Raw genomic sequence first — 17,039 nt, 5'->3', positions numbered from 1 at the left:
AACACTACACATTTCCAGGTTCTGGGGATTAGGACATGCACATATTTGAGGAGCCATTATTCTGCCCACCACACTGGCAGTAGGTCATTTAAAGAAATAATAAAAGAAGAAACACTCACTATACAGTACTTGCTATATACCAGCAGTTTATGTTTATTAATTCATCTACTCCTCACAACAACCCCATAAGGTGGCTACTTTCCCCCATTTTTCAGATAAGAAAATTGTGGGTGGCCTCTAAAGCCGGACAAGGCAAAGAAATGGATCCTCCCATCAAGCCTCCAGAAAAGAACACAGCCCTGCCAACACTGGGATTTTAGCCCCGTGAGGATTCTGATCTACTGAAAGGTCAGATAATAAATTTGTGTTGTTTCAAGCCATGAAGTTTGTGGTAATTTATTACAATAGGAGTAGAAAACTAATACAGTCAGTTATAAAAGTCTCAGTCACAACAAATATGTCTATTAATATATTCCCATGAGCCATTCGCTATGCTAAATAGAAAGTCTCTTATCCAGCATTTCAGAAAACCACCCGTACCCAAACAGGTAACCTTGAATTTTGGGTTCCTCGTGGGATGAAGCAGTCTGCGCCACATCATTGAGGTCCCCCATCCTTGCAAGTGAAGACTGTAATAAGCAGTTGCATCTTGACTGCTATTCGAGGAGACTACATGTGCTGACTAGATTTAGTTATAATCAATCAAAAACAAAAGCTGAAGGAATGCATACCTATGAGTTTTGATGTGAAACACAGCATCTTTGTTGCCAATGTTTCGCACTAGCAGAATCTTCTGAGTGCTGTATTTAACAGGGCAAGTAGAAAAATTCAGCTTGTCAGGAAAATCTAGGATGGCTCGTGCACCTCTAGCTTTGATGGGCACAATAAACTTTTCTCTTTCAGTGACACAGGTCAACATATGGGCATAGTCCTACAAGAGAAGGGTACAATCATTACTTGTGGAAACACCAACATGACCAAGATAACTGCAAGAAATAGGGCTGTATGCCAAGCATCTTGCAAAACAACTTTATATATATATATATATTCTATGAAACCTTCTCAAGACAATTATGGATGTACCTTCAATGAGATACTCTTTTCTAAGAAAAAGAGAACAGTTCAAGTATTAAAACCTACAAGCCAATAGAGAAGCTTATGCTTCTTGTGTTTCCCGGATATTAGGGAGGTGGGATGCGGGACAGTTGAGGCTCATTCTTCTTTAGATCAGAGGAGGTTCACACCAGTAACTTCCTCCTTCTAAACCCTACCTACTTATCCTTCAAGCCATGTGTTAGACTGATAGCTCCGAATAATGGTCTCTCTATGACCACACTCTTTGAAATACGACTGTGCAGCTTCTCCATCATGAGTGGAGTCTATTTCTTTACCCTGTGCTTTGACCACTGGAATGCGGCAGACGTTATGCTATGCCAGTTCCAAGCTAAGGCCTCAAGAAGCTTTGGGCATTTCCATTCTTGCTCTTGAAACTCTGCCATGTAAACAAGCCTGGTCTAGCCTACGGCAGGATGGGAGCCCAAATGTCCCATGCTAGACCAGCCTACTGCCCCAGATATGTGAGAGAGCCCAGCCAAGTTAAGCAGAGTTGCCTACCCAACTCATGAGTGGGCCCAGTCAAGATTAGCTAAACCATAGTCTGGTGAGCCATAATATCCATAATTGAATTTGGGAGTGGTCTGTCATTATACAACAATAGCTAACTTATTCAAAGCCCATTTTAAACCTCACCTCTTGTGCAAAGCCATTACTGACCATTCCAAATAAAAATGCTGAGGCCCTAGGCATCCATCGTCCCCAATCTTGAGTCTAAATGCAACAGAAATGCTGAATTAAGTCACCCTTTATCTCCTCTCATAAGATAGGAAAATGGAAATCTCATCCTCAGTGCAACAAAGAAAAAGTTAAAAGTAAACCATCACCAACAAGCAAACCTAAATGTGAAAGGAAAGCATTAACAGTCTCCTCAAGAATAGGCTCAAAGGGCTTCCCTGGTGGCTCAGTGGTTAAGAATCCGCCTGCCAATGCAGGGGACACAGGTTCAAGCCCTGGCCCAGGAAGATCCCACATGCCACGGAGCAACTAAGCCCGTGCGCCACAACTACTGAGCCCGTGAGCCACAACTACTGAGCCCACACGCCACAACTACTGAAGCCCGCGCGCCTAAAGCCCATGCTCCGCAACAAGAGAAGCCACGACAATGAGAAGCCCGCGCACAGCCACAAAGAGTAGCCCCCGCTCCCCACAAGTAGGGGAAGCCTGCATGCAGCAACGAAGACCCAATGCAGCCAAAAATAAATAAATAAAATAAAAAAGAATAGGCTCAGAAGTCACTGTGAAAGGAATTTGCTATCTAAACCAGGTTCATTTTCCTTCATTTTAAGTTTCCCCAACATTTTAGTGTGTGTTTTGGCTGCAAGGCAATCTTTATAAGTATAAAGGCCTCTTGGAACTTAAGTTTCCTTTTGGTAATCATGCAGTAAATGGTTTTCAGTGGTGGAGGTTTAAAACCTCTCTTTGGACTTTAGGCACAGAGCAGGAATGGGAATGTCTGACATACTGACTGACATTTAGACCTGGCCATGCACTCAATTTCACGAAACCCACAGGACAAGTAGAAAGCAGTGGTATCCCCAATTCGTTTATTCATACAACCGTGTTTATTAAGTGTCCAGGTGCCAGGCACCGAGCTGGGTCTGGGTATGAAACTGAGTAGTAAACGCAGACGTGGATCACTTCGAGCTTACATAGTGATGGAAGAGACAGTGAGCAGGTAAATAAAGCATATCTAATGTACAATGTAATACATACACAAATATATTAAATAAATATAAAGAGAAAATAGCCAGGAATGTTCCCACGACAGAGCTTTACACCTGCAATCTCTCTGCCTCCCTGAACTCCAAACTCATACCCAGCAGCCAGATCAACATCTCACTGGATACAAACTTACCATGGCCCAAAGCGAAGCTGCTGACTAATGCCCCTGCCTGCAACTGTGCATAAAGATACCCTACCAAGGGAAGGAACGGGGCCTGAAATCCAGTCCACTCTGCTGGCTCCAACTGAATCGGCCTAGAGGGGCAGCCTTTTTCTCATGCCCACAAAAGCTCCACAATGCCAGCTGAGGTCCTGCTCATGACCTTCCTTCCACCCTAAATCTGTCCCCTCACTGCCTCTCCATCTTGGTACATGAATCTCCATCCTTCCACTGGCCTGGATTTAATATCCTGGCATGAGGCATCCTTGATCACTCTGTTTCTCAATTTCTTAGTAAATCTCGTAGGACTGACCTCCAAAATATATCCAGACCACAAACACGTCTAACTACTTCCACCCTGCCACCCTGACCCTAGCCACTCCAATCTTTCCTGGGCTAACTGGACTCTATTTCAACCCTTGCTCCCTAAAGTCTATTTTCCACACAAGGGCCAGAGGGATCCAGTTAAAATATAAGTCAGCTCAGGAGGCTCCTCCATTCAAAAAATCTCCCAAGCAGAGAGCTGGGGGGCTCTGAGTGCTAGGGTCTGGCACCCCTGTCATTTCTCTGGCCACACCTCCCCCTCCCCCACTTGCGTCTGTGCTCCAGCTACAGGTTTCCTTGCTGTCTCTTGAGTATTCTAGAGATGCTCTCCCTTCAGAGCCTTCAAACTCAATGTTCGTTCCATCCAGAACATGCTTTCCTGTAATTATTCACATTGCTTGCTCCCTCACTTCCTTCAGGACTTTGCACAATGTCCATTTTCTCCCTGAGGCCTCCCCTGATTGCCCTATTGTAAACTTAACTCTCCCTCTCCTGTCCCATCACTCCCTAGCCTTTCGTTTGCTTTAGTTTACCAAAGCCATCTAATATATTATATATGTTACCTATTTATTGAGTCTATTGTATGCCTCCCCCCATATCTCCACGTCAACAGGGATTCTGCCCATCGTACTGACTTCACACATCCAGCTCCTAGAACAGGACGTGGTACTTAGTAAACATTCAACAAATATTTGCTAAAGACAGGCAAATGAGTACTATAGTGCTGAGTGAAGAGAAATAAAGCATAAGGGAATAAAGAGTGAGTGGGGCGGCTTCCCTGGTGGCGCAGTAGTTGAGAGTCCGCATGCCGATGCAGGGGACGTGGGTTCGTGCCCCGGTCCGGGAAGATCCCACATGCCGCGGAGCGGCTGGGCCCGTGAGCCATGGCCGCTGAGCCTGCGCGTCCGGAGCCTGTGCTCCGCAATGGGAGAGGCCACAGCAGTGAGAGGCCCGCGTATCGCAAGAAAAAAAAAAAAAAAGAGTGAGTGGGAAAAGGCCTCTATGAGGACGTGACATTCCAGCAGAAATCTAAGTGAAAGGAGAAATGACGTCATGGGGGTGGGTGGTAATCTGGCCAAAGCATGATTCAGAGACTGTGGCCATAGGGGAATAAGGTAAGGAGAGGTTAGAGATGCAGCAAAGAGGTTGTGGGAAGCCAGATCACACAGGAGCTTGTAAGCCATTGTTAGGACCTGAGGATGGCCAAAAACATTAATGATGCTGAAAGCGGATCATGATGTACCTGATTTATGTTTTAGAAGAATTACTAGCTGCTATGTAGACAACGAACTGTAGGGAGGCTAAGATGAAAAAAGGGTGGCCAGTTAGGCAGCCACTGCAGTAGTCCAGGCAAGAGATGAAACTGACCTGGCCTAGTGCAATAAATGCTTAGCCTAGAGCTTGGCGAGTAGTTAAGTACTCAGTAAATGTTAGTTGTCATTACTAAAGTGTTGCATAAAATACAATGTTTTGTGTAAGGCATGTAGGAAAACTCAATTTTTGTGTACTTGTTGTTAGGATAATAATGATAATCCTGGTAATGATGATAATAATGGAACAAGATAATTTCAAAAAACAACAAGGACTTTGAAGAAAATAAAACATGGTAAAGTGATAATATGGGAAGCGGCTGCTTTAGGTTACAACAACCAAGGAGGCCTCCCTGAGGAGGTGGCCTTCAAATAGAGACCTGAATAGCCAAAGCATCCAGTCAGGCAAGATATAGGAATGGAGTGTTCCTGGCAAGGAGAGGTGCAAACATGAAAGTCCTAAGGTAGGAGCAAGTAATAACAATTAATGGACAGTATTCATGAAATTTATTTAAATTGAGTTGTTGGACTCTTAGCTCTTGAAGTGATTCTGGCTTCTGCATGGTAATGCCAGGCTCAAAAATTATGCCATTCAGATATAAGAAAGTACAAATTACACGAAGCATACTTGATCCTAGAAAACTCCACAGAATTCAACAACAAAACAGTCTAGTCTGATTACATCAGAATCCTAAAGAGATAAGTACTGTTTTCATTTTTTCTTAGGAGATCAAACCCAGCAAGCAAAGGTTTTGTTGGGAATTAGAAACTGGAAAGCTGCTGGCACATGTGGAAACTTAATATTAACTGAGGCTTTGAGAGAAAGAACAAAAGATGCTGCTGAATCCACGATGAGAGGGGATCTCCAAGTAATTTATTCTATGTTTACATATTCTCTGCCTTGTTCTATAAGGAATTGAAGACAGCTGAAAATACTTTAGGAGGCTAACTGAAATATTCAAATTTCCAAATGAGGAAGATTTGAAGTTTGATCAGAATTATATATTTTTTCATAATCAAGTCACATAAAAGAATATGAAGAAATTCTTTAAACTCCTTAAAAATGTATTCCAATCTCTTAAGCTCTGTATTTAATATGACTATATTAGATTATATAATATACAATTATATATTGCTCTACTGGCTTAAAATTAATTCAGATGTTATGACTTGGGAGGCTTTGTCAGCCTGCAAGCTAAGCAATTACTTCAGTTGATGTACTTCCTTCCTCTGTACTTAAATTCAGAGCAATCAGGTCACCATTCAGAGCCAAAATATTTATTCCAAACTCTCTCCCGTCTACTATGAGACTTAGCAATGAATTACTTCATATCCCAAAATGTTATTCTATATAACAATGGCCTCCAGATGAAATTGCCTATCCATTTTTTTTTCTGTCCATTAGCCTTCCTTCCAACCTGCCTATCCTCCAAACTTAAAAAAAAAAAAAAAAAAAAAGGCAGTGGACTATGCAAGTGGCAGATTTGACTCTGAGAAGTGAAAAGAATGAATCTTGATTTTATATTAGCTCCACGATAGAAAGCAAACATGGCAATAATTCTGTCCTTTAACAACTCAGGCAAAGGAAAATGATGTCTTCTACTGCAGCAAACGACTCCCCAGGCATTCAAGTGCAAGCACAGCCAGTGTGGTTAAGCCCTCACAATCCTCTTTCTCCCTTTTCTCCACTCCTAAACTTGATGGTGGAATGGCTAACACAGAGTAAAACCAGATTTGATCAGGACTCAGCACATTTAATACTCACTGTCCCTGAAAAACGTTATAAATTCCCTAACCAGTTAAAAGTACTCAATCTGAAATTCACCTCTCTAAAGGGAAGAATTAGTTCTCAAGTCCTAATCAGTTTAAAAACAAGACTGATCAGGTCTCTCGGGCCTTACCCTCTACCACTCTGACTCTTCATATGATTTACCTGGGGTCTCAGCTTCCTAGGGGCATCTATACTTCTCCACCTATTAAAAAGGAATGACCTCTGATCTTTGGCTTGTAAAGTGACCCGAGGACTTCCAAATTTATTTTGACCATCTTTATCATTAGTATACAACGATAATGTGGTTACTTCATGATTCATGTACAAATCATCCACTTAAGGTAATTAATTTCCTGTTTAGCTTTTTTGCTTTCTAAGTTACCTTAAATCTACCAATCAACCTGTGTCTATACCCATATACTCTGCCTTCATTCCTGTTCTTATCTAAGACCAAACCCTTTCCTTGCGTACTAGATTTCAATCCTTCTCACTTACCTTAGGATTTTCCTGAAGCATCAATTTCCCTCTTTACTGAACATTCACAGCTTATAACAATGCTTAAATAACTTAAACATCAGCTTACAACAATGCTTAGATAGCCTCAACTTAAATATTAAATAAACTACCCTCAATCTCAACATCCACCTCCAGCTACTGCCCCATTTTTCCAATTACCCTTTACAGCAAAACTCCTCAAAGGTGTTATTTATACTCAATATTACCACCTCCTCACTTTCTCTTTTCTCTTCTACCCACCCCATCAGACTTCTCTACCCAACATTCCACAGAAACTGTTCTCACCAAGGTCACTAATGACTTTGCCAAATCTAATGGCTAAGTCCACATCCTTGTTTTATTCTATAGCTTTGGACACAGTTGATCTCTCCTTCTTTTTTTAAAATACTTTATCCACCTGGACTCCAGAGCACTGCAGTCTCCTGGCCTTCCTCCTACTTCACGATTACCCCTTCTTAGTGTCATCTTCTGTTGGCATCTCCTCCTCTTTCCACCCTCTTCTTTATCTCCACTCACTCCCAGCATCATCTCCTCCACCCTTGGTGGTAAGTAGCATCATTACACTATGACTTTTAAATATTTGTCTGTAGACCCAACATTTCCCCTTTATTGCAGACAATTGTGTCCAACTGCTTCCTTGATATTTCCACTTGGATGTCTAAAGGGAAGTTCAAACTTAACATATAAAAAAAGAGGTCCTGAGTCCCTACCTCACTCCTACCCAGCCTCGTTAACCTGTTTTTCTTCCACTTTCCATATCTCAGCAAATGGTGGCACCATTCGGTCAGCTGCTGGCCAAAATACTATGAGAAACTAGACTCCTGTTTCTTCACACCCTTTATCTAATTCATCAGCAAACCCTGACAGCTCTACCATAAAAATATATATCCTCTGTCCACCTACTTCTCATCACCTCACTGTTACCACCCTCGTCCAAATCATCCTCATCTTTTTCTCGCAAACTATTACAATAGACGCTTGTCTCTATATTCATCAGGGTTCAGTTCTGCTACAAATAACAGGGAACAGAAGAAAATAAGAGCAACTTAAACTAGGCAGCTAGAAGTTTATTTCTCTCCTGGAAAGTCCAGAGGTAGTTGGGCCAGGTTGGTATGGTGACTCCACAGTGTCATGAGAGACACAAATTCCTAAATTCCTGCTCTACCAGTCTAGCACAGGGTCCATCCTCAATGTTGCCGGATGGGGCAGAGTGATTCCTGGGATGCCAGCTATTCTCACAGCCAAGCTGCAGGCAGGAGAAGGCAGAATAGAGCACTTTCCACTGTGTCAGCTTCCGTCAAGTACATGTGTTTGGAAGCCCTGCTCACATCTCACAGGCCAACATTTAGACAACATGCAGCTGCAAAGGAGGCTGGGGAAATGCAACATTTTGTTTCTGGCAGCAACGAATCCAATCAAAACATGTGATTCTCTTACCAATGAGGAAAGGGAAAATGGATGTTAAGAGTAGACAACTAGCCATTATGCCTCACACCCTCTTCAGTCTATTCTCCACACAGCAACCAGAGTGATCTTAAAAATGTAAGCCAGATACGTCATTCCTAATCAAAACTCACCAGGGCAGATAAAGGGAAAGAAACAAGCATTTATCCTATCTTTCCTGTATGAACTGTACCTCAGGATCCTTATTAACTCATTACAAAAATAAAGTGTAACAACAGACATTTTGTGCCTCTTGATGTGATGCAATAGGAAATACCACATTACCTAAGAATTCTGGCCCCTCCAAATCAAACACGAATCTAAACAAGGCTCTAGACCTAATTACCAGTCTACAGGAAACAGAGGGGATGGAGGATCATTCTATGGAATCTGGTGGAGTTGCACTCAGTACCTTGTATGGATCCCAATTTAAGCAAACCAACTTACACATATACATATGATTGATTTAAGCAACTTAAAATGCACATATATCGATTTATGTGATATTTATATACATATATACACACACCTCTACATATACATATATGTTTTCATATTACTCAACTGGGGAGATGTGAGTACTGACAGATATCTGATGATATTAAGGAGTTCCTGTCATTTTTTAGGGGTGATAATGGTACTGTGGTTACGTTAACTTTTAGAAAGGACCTTATCATTTAGAGACAAACAATGAAGTATTTACAATGAAATGATGTATGGGACTTGCTGCAAAATCCTCTGAGGCAGGGGACAGGATGATGAAGCAAGATTGGTCACGCACTGATAGCTTGAAAATCTGGGGGATGACAGTTCACTATATCATTCTCTACATTTTTACATATGGGTGAAAGCTTCCATAATAGAAATATTTTAAATAACTTATGGTGGCTTCCTATTCTACTTTGCATGATTTCTAAGACGCTTCATGGTCTTACCCTCTACAAACCTTGTCTCCTACCATTTTCCCAGCAGCTTCCTCTGCTCCAGCCACACTGGCCTTGCACTTCCCTGACCTGTTGCCAGACATATTTCTGTCACAGGGCCTTTGTAAGTGCTGTTCCTGCTCCCACACAAATATCCTCCCCGTTTAGCTCTCTGCCCAAATGTTACCTCATCAGAGAAGTCTCCCCTGATCTTCCTGCTGAAAGGAAACAGTCCCCATTCTCTATCACTCTCTGTTCTCTATCATGTCAATATCTGACATTAAATGATCTGTTTGCTTATTCATTGTGGAACATAAGCTCCATGAAGGCCAAGCTTCTTCTATTCTCCACTGGATCCTGGCTGACAGAACTGGGCCTGGTGCAGAGCGAGTGAAATAATATTCATCTTAATATCTTTATTTGGATACTACATTATCAAGAGTTCTTCATCAAGAGAATGTCTGAGATCCTCATTAGCCGTATTATAAAATGATATTTGTCAAATCCAGAAAGCTAGAAAGTAGTGATGTGACTCACTGAAGATATGAAACAAAATGGGAAGAAACACCTTTAAATAAGCCTTCTTAGATATCTTTCTCCTGGTTGAAATGACGGGAAAAAACGTTAACATCTAATACATTCATGGCACAAAAAGATATTAGAGCCCCCTTTTTATATGCCTTTGCTTTTATCATCTTCAGGCCATCCTCAAGTTGAAGAAACTACCTTACATTTTCTTGAGATTAACTTCCTTATCTTACTTGGCAAATATTTATTGCACACTTCCTATATGTTAGGCCCCGTACTAGGCACCTGGGTTACAGGGGAAGCCCAGACAGAACCAGGGAGGGCGAATGCTAGGCAGGAAGAAAACTAAATCCCTATCATTATTTCTGTCAACAAGAATCACTGACTGTAGAAAATCTTATGACATCTATACTTTAATTCAAAGTGCTGGCACTATAGTTCATTAATGTTACACACCTGGGTTACAAATTATGTCAACGTTTTTCTACTTTGCTTGGGCCATGTTCTTTAAATTTCATAGTAACAAATCAAGAAAACTATTTTGACAACAAACTAGATATTTTCTCAACACATAACTGAGCAATAAGATTACATCACTTCATATTTTCTTCAGACCACTGCTGCCATTTCCATATGCCAACACTATTACAAAGAGATGCTTTCTTAAGTCCAAGAAAGTACCCAGTTTTGCTTTCCTACATAAGCCTAATATTTTTATACTCCTTTTAATAGTAAAGATACAGATTTAAGAGGTCAAGAAAAATGCCTGTCTCCAGAATTTTATAGTGTTAAGATAACATTGATTACTATGTTTCTACCATCCATGACATGTACACTAGGATTATTAGATAAATAACATATCCAATCTTTTTTTTTTTTCAAGTCCATGTGAAAAGAAGAGATAAGGAAAGCCAAAGTGAATTTCCTGCACCCGTTATCTGGGTATTTGGCATTCTAAACAAGTTAAATCTCCAGGAAGCTAGATTAATAGATGACAGGAAAAAATGTAAATTGCATTATCATCTTCGACATGCTAATATACATGGGTGCTGAAAATCCAATTGAAAGGGGACTGGCTTATTAAACTGTGGCATGCTGCAATTTACATATCTCACCCTCCAGGTGTGAGGAGGGTAAATGAGAACGGAGTGTGTTCAGATCAGCAGGGGATAAGGAGGAAAAATACATATGCACATTGGCTATCAATTTGGCCAAATGGAGAAAAAGTGACACAGTGAAAAGACTGACTTTTATTCTTCCTGAAATAAATCTGGCTCTAGTACTCCTCTGCTACATTCTGGAGCAGCACGAAAGACAGCACAACTAACCCTAGCTGGTCATTCTGTGCATGGCCCTGCTGGTTTTCCAACAGTAAGAGTGAATGTAGATGCCCAGACGACTGGAAAAACTACTGGAATGGAGCCCTGCTGATGGTGCAAGGGTGGCAGGACCTTTGCAGAAAAAGGGAACCAAAACTAGCAGCAGGAGCTTCCCCAAAAACCCACCATCAGTCTTAGACAGTCAGCAGGAGAAATCACTACGTCCTTAGAAAAACGTATTATGTCAATTATTTCATAGCTTAGAGCTCAATCCAACACAAAATCCTAATGTGTCCAAAGTTAGATAAGTTTCTCATAGGTAGCCATTATACTCACTCTCTCTCTCCTCATACATGCATGTAACCATTGATAACTTTCAAATACTTAGAAAAAACAGTAAAACAACATTTAACTTATTTTTTTTAATTAAGGCTTTCCCCATAGGCCATAGGCGATGTTGGTGAAATGGAATGCTAAGAGGGAATAAAAAAACTAGGAGTGGGCTTCCCTGGTGGCGCAGTGGTTAAGAATCCACCTGCCAGTGCAGAGGACACGGGTTCAAGCCCTGGTCCAGGAAGATCCCACATGCCGCGGAGCAACTAAGCCCGTGCGCCCCAACTACTGAGCCTGCGCTCTAGAGCCCACAAGCCACAACTACTGAGTTCGCGTGCCACAGCTACTGAAGCCCGTGTGCCTAGAACCCGTGCTCTGCAACAAGAGAAGCTACCGCAATGAGAAGCAACGAAGAGTAGCCCCCGCTCACCGCAACTAGAGAAAGCCGAAGACCCAACACAGCCAAAACCAAATTCATAAAATGAATTTATTAAAAAAAAAAAACTAGGAGTAAGATAAGCTTCCACGAAATATAGCCAAGTAATAAGCCTCAATGGGAATGCTGGCATTTCATACTTAAAGTAAATACAAACTCACCTAAAATATATTTCAGTTATTTATTTGCTGTATAGATAAGCAGTAATAAAATCTCTCTCCCTTTGCTTTTAACATTTGATGAGGTAAAATTTTAAATATACACAAATAAAACAGAATAGTATAACAAATCCCATGTATCCATCACCCAGATTCAACAGTTATTAACATTCTGTCATTCTGGTTTATCTGTACCTCCATCCATTCACCTTTCTATTGTTTTTATACTTTAAAAGTTTTTAAGGTAAAGTTTAGATATTTTGGAGTGCAAAAATATTAAATATACAATTTTGATGAATGAATTCATCCATGTAACCCACACATCTATCATGACATCGAACATTCCACCTCTTCAGAAACTTCTGTGTATCCCTCTCTCAGCCAGACTACCTACAGGTAGAATAATACTTATTCAACAGAAGATATTTTTTTCTCCAGCACAGAAAAAAATTAAGGAAAGCCAACTCCTCAAATCCAGCAAGTTTAATATTTCAAGCTGCACAAAAGCTTATTATATTCAGCTTTTATAATTAATTGACAGTGTAGGCAAATTTGACACCCAAACTAAATCCAAGTACTGTTCTCTTCACAGAGAGCATTCAGATATAGAGCCTGGAGAAAAAAATAAGGACTTCAATAACGTGTAACAAAAAGCACTACTTCTGGAACTATTTATCTTTCTGCTTACTTCAATAATACCCCAAACAAAATGGTAAGTTCATAAACACAGCCCAAGAAACAAACAGTAATACTACAGAGTGGAAAAATAATAACAGCAGTATAATAGTAATGAAATTTCTAACCACTTGCTCCAGTGATATATGCTTGGCAGACCACATTAAATTCTCTATCCCTGCTCTCCAGAAAAGCAGAAACAGTAGCACCAGCACCAGGAATACTGGTAATGACATTTGCAACAGCTAATAAGTATTAGTGATGGAGAAGCAGGGATTCAAAGCCAGTTCTCTATGTCTCCATTACGCTCTTTTGATTCCAACCATAACAGCACAATACAGATAAGCAAACACACTATTTAACATTACATATAACCTGACATTTTGTTATGCCTGTTTTAGCCTTGCTTTTTGTCCTCACTCTTTCAGTCATGCTGGTAAAAGCCCTTTCCTCCTCCACACAAGCCCCCACTTTGGCCCTTACAGAGGAAAACTCAACCCACAATTCTGCAGTCTTGGAGAAGGGCTGGGGAGAAGCCTCCTCCCTCAGTCACCCAAGCTAGATTTTTCTTCCAGAAGTAACTGGAATTTATACAACTGAGGAGAGCCTGAGAATAGGCTAGATTCCTGACAGCTGTGGTGATGCTGGAAGGAAACGGCCTCTTTTTGAACTCAGGCTCTTTCTAGCTGGTCTGTGTGCAGACAAGGATAAGCAGACAGGGCAGGTCTCTGCTTTTGGCTCTAGCCTCTCCACTCGTGCTTAGGAAGAGCTACTGGTGAGGTCACCCCTTCACGGAGGACTGGTCATCTACTGGTCATTAAGGAGCAGAATATGGCCTCAGGTCCTGGCCACATTCTTTGCCATTAGTGAGGCTGATACTGTGATCAATATTGGATCTTAGGACTCTTTCCTAAACTAATTAGGGTGTGGGGAGGAGGGATGCAACTAACAAGAATCCCAAACTTCCAAGAAGGCGTAATCTCTACGCTTTGTCTCAGCTCATTGCACCTGGACCACATCTTTTCCTTTTCGGTGTACAGTCCAACATAAATATGCTGAAGTAGGTTCCATGGGAGCATCCAGGATTACCCTTCTTTACACTCTGGCTACTTGCAGCTCATGTAAGCCCTCATCACTGTTTGACAATTCTCTCCGTATTCCCAGTGGTGCACCATCCCCTCCTCTCATCCACCCTCACCATCCCTCTCCTCACCACCACCACCAGCAATACCACCATCAACACCACCACCACCGATACCATCAACGATACCAACAACACTGTCGACGACACAGCTACCACCACCACCACACCAACACCACAACCAATACCAGTAACACCACCACCAACAATACCAACACCAACACCACCTCCTCGAATGCTCAGAATTGCAAACTGCTAGCGACAAGCATTCAACCAGTTTGTTGCCAGCGCTGCTGTTACCTTGTTCTCCTCTGGACTAAAGAGGATTCGGAAAACGGATGGCACTCCTGGTGCTACTTTGTGGCTAATATCTTTGGGGCCGATTACTTTAAAGTAAGGTGAACTTTCCTCAACAACTTTCACCATCCTTGGAACCTGCAAGAAAAACACAATAATGGGCACTGTACATGTGAAAGCAGAAGAAAAAGGACAGGCCTTGCAGTTAAACGTGAAATCTCCATCTACTACTTACTAGCCGTGTGACTTTGGTTAGGTCTGAACTTCCGTTTCCTCAAGTGTAAAAGGAGATGACAGTACTTACCTTTACCCCAGGACCTCACACAAAGTAAGCACTCAATGTACTTTAGCTTTAATTTTTATTAACATTATTATTATTACACAATTTAACTGTTATTGCAAATCTTTATTTTATTATTTAAATGTGACTATTTTCGAAGACTAACTGCTTAATCATCTAAAACCCCACCCACACGGTGGAGCTGCACCGGACTTCCCAACATTTGAGAACTGCTCTGGGAGAAGAAATCACATTTACTGCACTCTTGCTGTGGATCATCCACTGCACATGAGATGCCACTTGATCCTCACAATAACCTCTGGGCTTCATTACAATTCATTCTACAGATGAGGAAACAGACACTTGCCATAAGTGCTACAGCTTTACCAAGCAATGGTGTTCCGGATCAAGTCCCGGCCTAACTCCACCTTCCCTCCCTATAGGACTGTCCTACCTAAACACCACTGTGAAGCAAGAACACAGAGGGCAGTACAATCCCCAAGGCCAGTCTCAGAGCGGCTTCAAACAGTCCCATCCTTTTACAGTCTTATTCCTCTGCTCTGCTTGCCTCATCCAGAGTACATATTTCTAAAAAGAAATGTAACTGTGAGAAGGGGGGTGGTCAGGGGTGGAGGTTCTAGAGACACAGGAATGGGAGAGGATTGTTTTTTTAAAAACTCAAAGAGGGCAGAAGAAAGTTAACTATAGTTAAGTATGTCCTAGGAGTCTCAGGTGAAATATGAGGAAACAGGAACTCCCACAACCTCTCAAAGCTGAAACCCAGATGCAGAAGGGAAGAAGAAATGCAGAGAGAATTCAGACAGATCTAAAGACTAGAGAGTGGGGAGGTAAGAAAGAGATGTGTACATATCTGGTAGGAATAGAATTGGCTTTGCTGGTAAGAGAAATGTGCAGTGGTGTTTATGATGTGTTGAATGATGCCATATAAGCTTGCTGGGAATACTTTAGTAAGAGCCTAACTGTGGATTAAAAACTAGAAAGGAAAACAACAGCAACACTAAGAAGAAGAAGAATAGTAACACTGCTTTAGTGCTTATTATAGGACAGACACTGAGCTGAGTACTTTACATCCATTATCTCATTTAATATTCCAAACAACCTATTGAAATGGGTGCTATTCTTATCCCCATAGCTTGGAGAAGTGAAGTGACTTGCCCAAAGTCTACATCTGGGAGACAGTTCACCTAGAATCTGAACCCAGATTAGTCTGACTCTGGAGTCTGGGTGTTTATAATTGTACCCCAAGTGAATTGTGTTGTGGCTTGTCGAGTGTTCATGGCTTACTTTCAACTTGTGTGTTTGAGAGAGGTAGAGAAACAAAGACCAAACAGGCTCTGTCTTTTGCACTCCATGGCACTCAGGAAGCAAATAAAAGGTAAACGACACAGAAAGCGTTTCTCAGTGCCCCAAATGTATCTCAGTGGTTCCTTGCATATCCATGAACCAGGAAGTAGAGAAGCAGGCTTACATCAGCCACCTCGTATGAAGGTCCTGGGAGTAACTCACCCAGAACAAGCCCGCCTAGCCTACAGAATCTGTCTTCTTGTTGATAGTTGAACTTTCCTTAGATGAGGACCTTCCTTTCATGGGATCCAATACTCTAGCAGCATCTTACCAAGAAGTGTGGGTTTTATACATGACAACTGAATGCCCTTTGGCAGACAAGACTCACACATGCCTCTTATCCTTGACGTGCTCATACACACTCAGTGACAAGCATTTCTTGCTTATGGCTGGGGAGGAGTACCCAAAGTACCCTTTGGACTAGCTCCTCTCTGCCTTTAATAGCCTAAAAAAACTTGAACAAGAGTCAAAAAGTAACGGAGAAAGGGAAAACAAGAACTCGAAGTGAGAAACTAAATTGGTTGGCAGCCCTGCATGAAAAGAGAGAGTTCTAATGTCTATGTAACTCACCTCTTCCTGAGGTCTAGGAACATAACCCTGAACACCTCGGGGTTTTTTTCTTCTCTCTGCCTACCTTTTAGCTTCCAACCCATGAGCTTCTCTTGCTAACACGCCTTCAGCGAGAACTAAATGTTCCATTTTCTCCAAAGTCTGACTTTGCTGTCACTAAATCACCCCATTGATCTCTGAAAGGCATCACTGATTCCTTTAATGAGCTACTGTACTGAATATAACTGCAAGTCTTCCCATTTGCCTTGAATTCTTGCATAGTCTTCACTTATTTTCCCTACTTTATTATAGCTAGAATTTTTGTCTCAACATTCTAAGACTCCCATAAGTATTTCTACTTGTCCTTAACACCTGATGCTTAGCATCTCTCTAATGCCTTCCTTCCTACCTGATTACTTTTCACACTTAACTGTGCTTCATGCTGACCTTCTGCATTATTCTTCCTTTCCTTATTGTTACGTGTCAAGGAACTCTTCAGTCATTTAATACTCTTTCTTGAAATATACCCTAATATAGCTCTGAAAGAAAAGGCATAAGGATGGAGAAGAAATCCTCAGTTGCAAGCACAAAGCAACAAGGTACAGACAGTGGGAGAAGCCATCCAAAACTATCTGTGAACAAAATCTGAAGGCTATCTGAGGTAGAAGGGAGG

General features: G+C 41.5%; 1 protein-coding gene across 1 annotated transcript in view; it reads right to left on the bottom strand.

Annotated features, from left to right (window-relative positions):
- The window catches only part of HYDIN (HYDIN axonemal central pair apparatus protein), a 153,736-nt gene that overhangs the window by 124,281 nt on the left and 12,416 nt on the right, over nt 1-17,039 (bottom strand). The window contains exons 4-5 of the mRNA XM_065898432.1: nt 14,176-14,310; nt 732-931 (exon numbers count right to left, since the gene is read on the bottom strand). Coding sequence (XP_065754504.1) covers nt 732-931; nt 14,176-14,310 — 335 coding nt within the window. The remainder of the gene's footprint in view (nt 1-731; nt 932-14,175; nt 14,311-17,039) is intronic.

Source organism: Phocoena phocoena, chromosome 20, assembly GCF_963924675.1.
Source record: "Phocoena phocoena chromosome 20, mPhoPho1.1, whole genome shotgun sequence".
NCBI classification, from domain to species: Eukaryota; Metazoa; Chordata; class Mammalia; order Artiodactyla; family Phocoenidae; genus Phocoena; species Phocoena phocoena.
The sequence above is the reverse complement of the archived record's forward strand: the minus strand, read 5'-3'. Positions and strand labels throughout refer to the sequence as shown.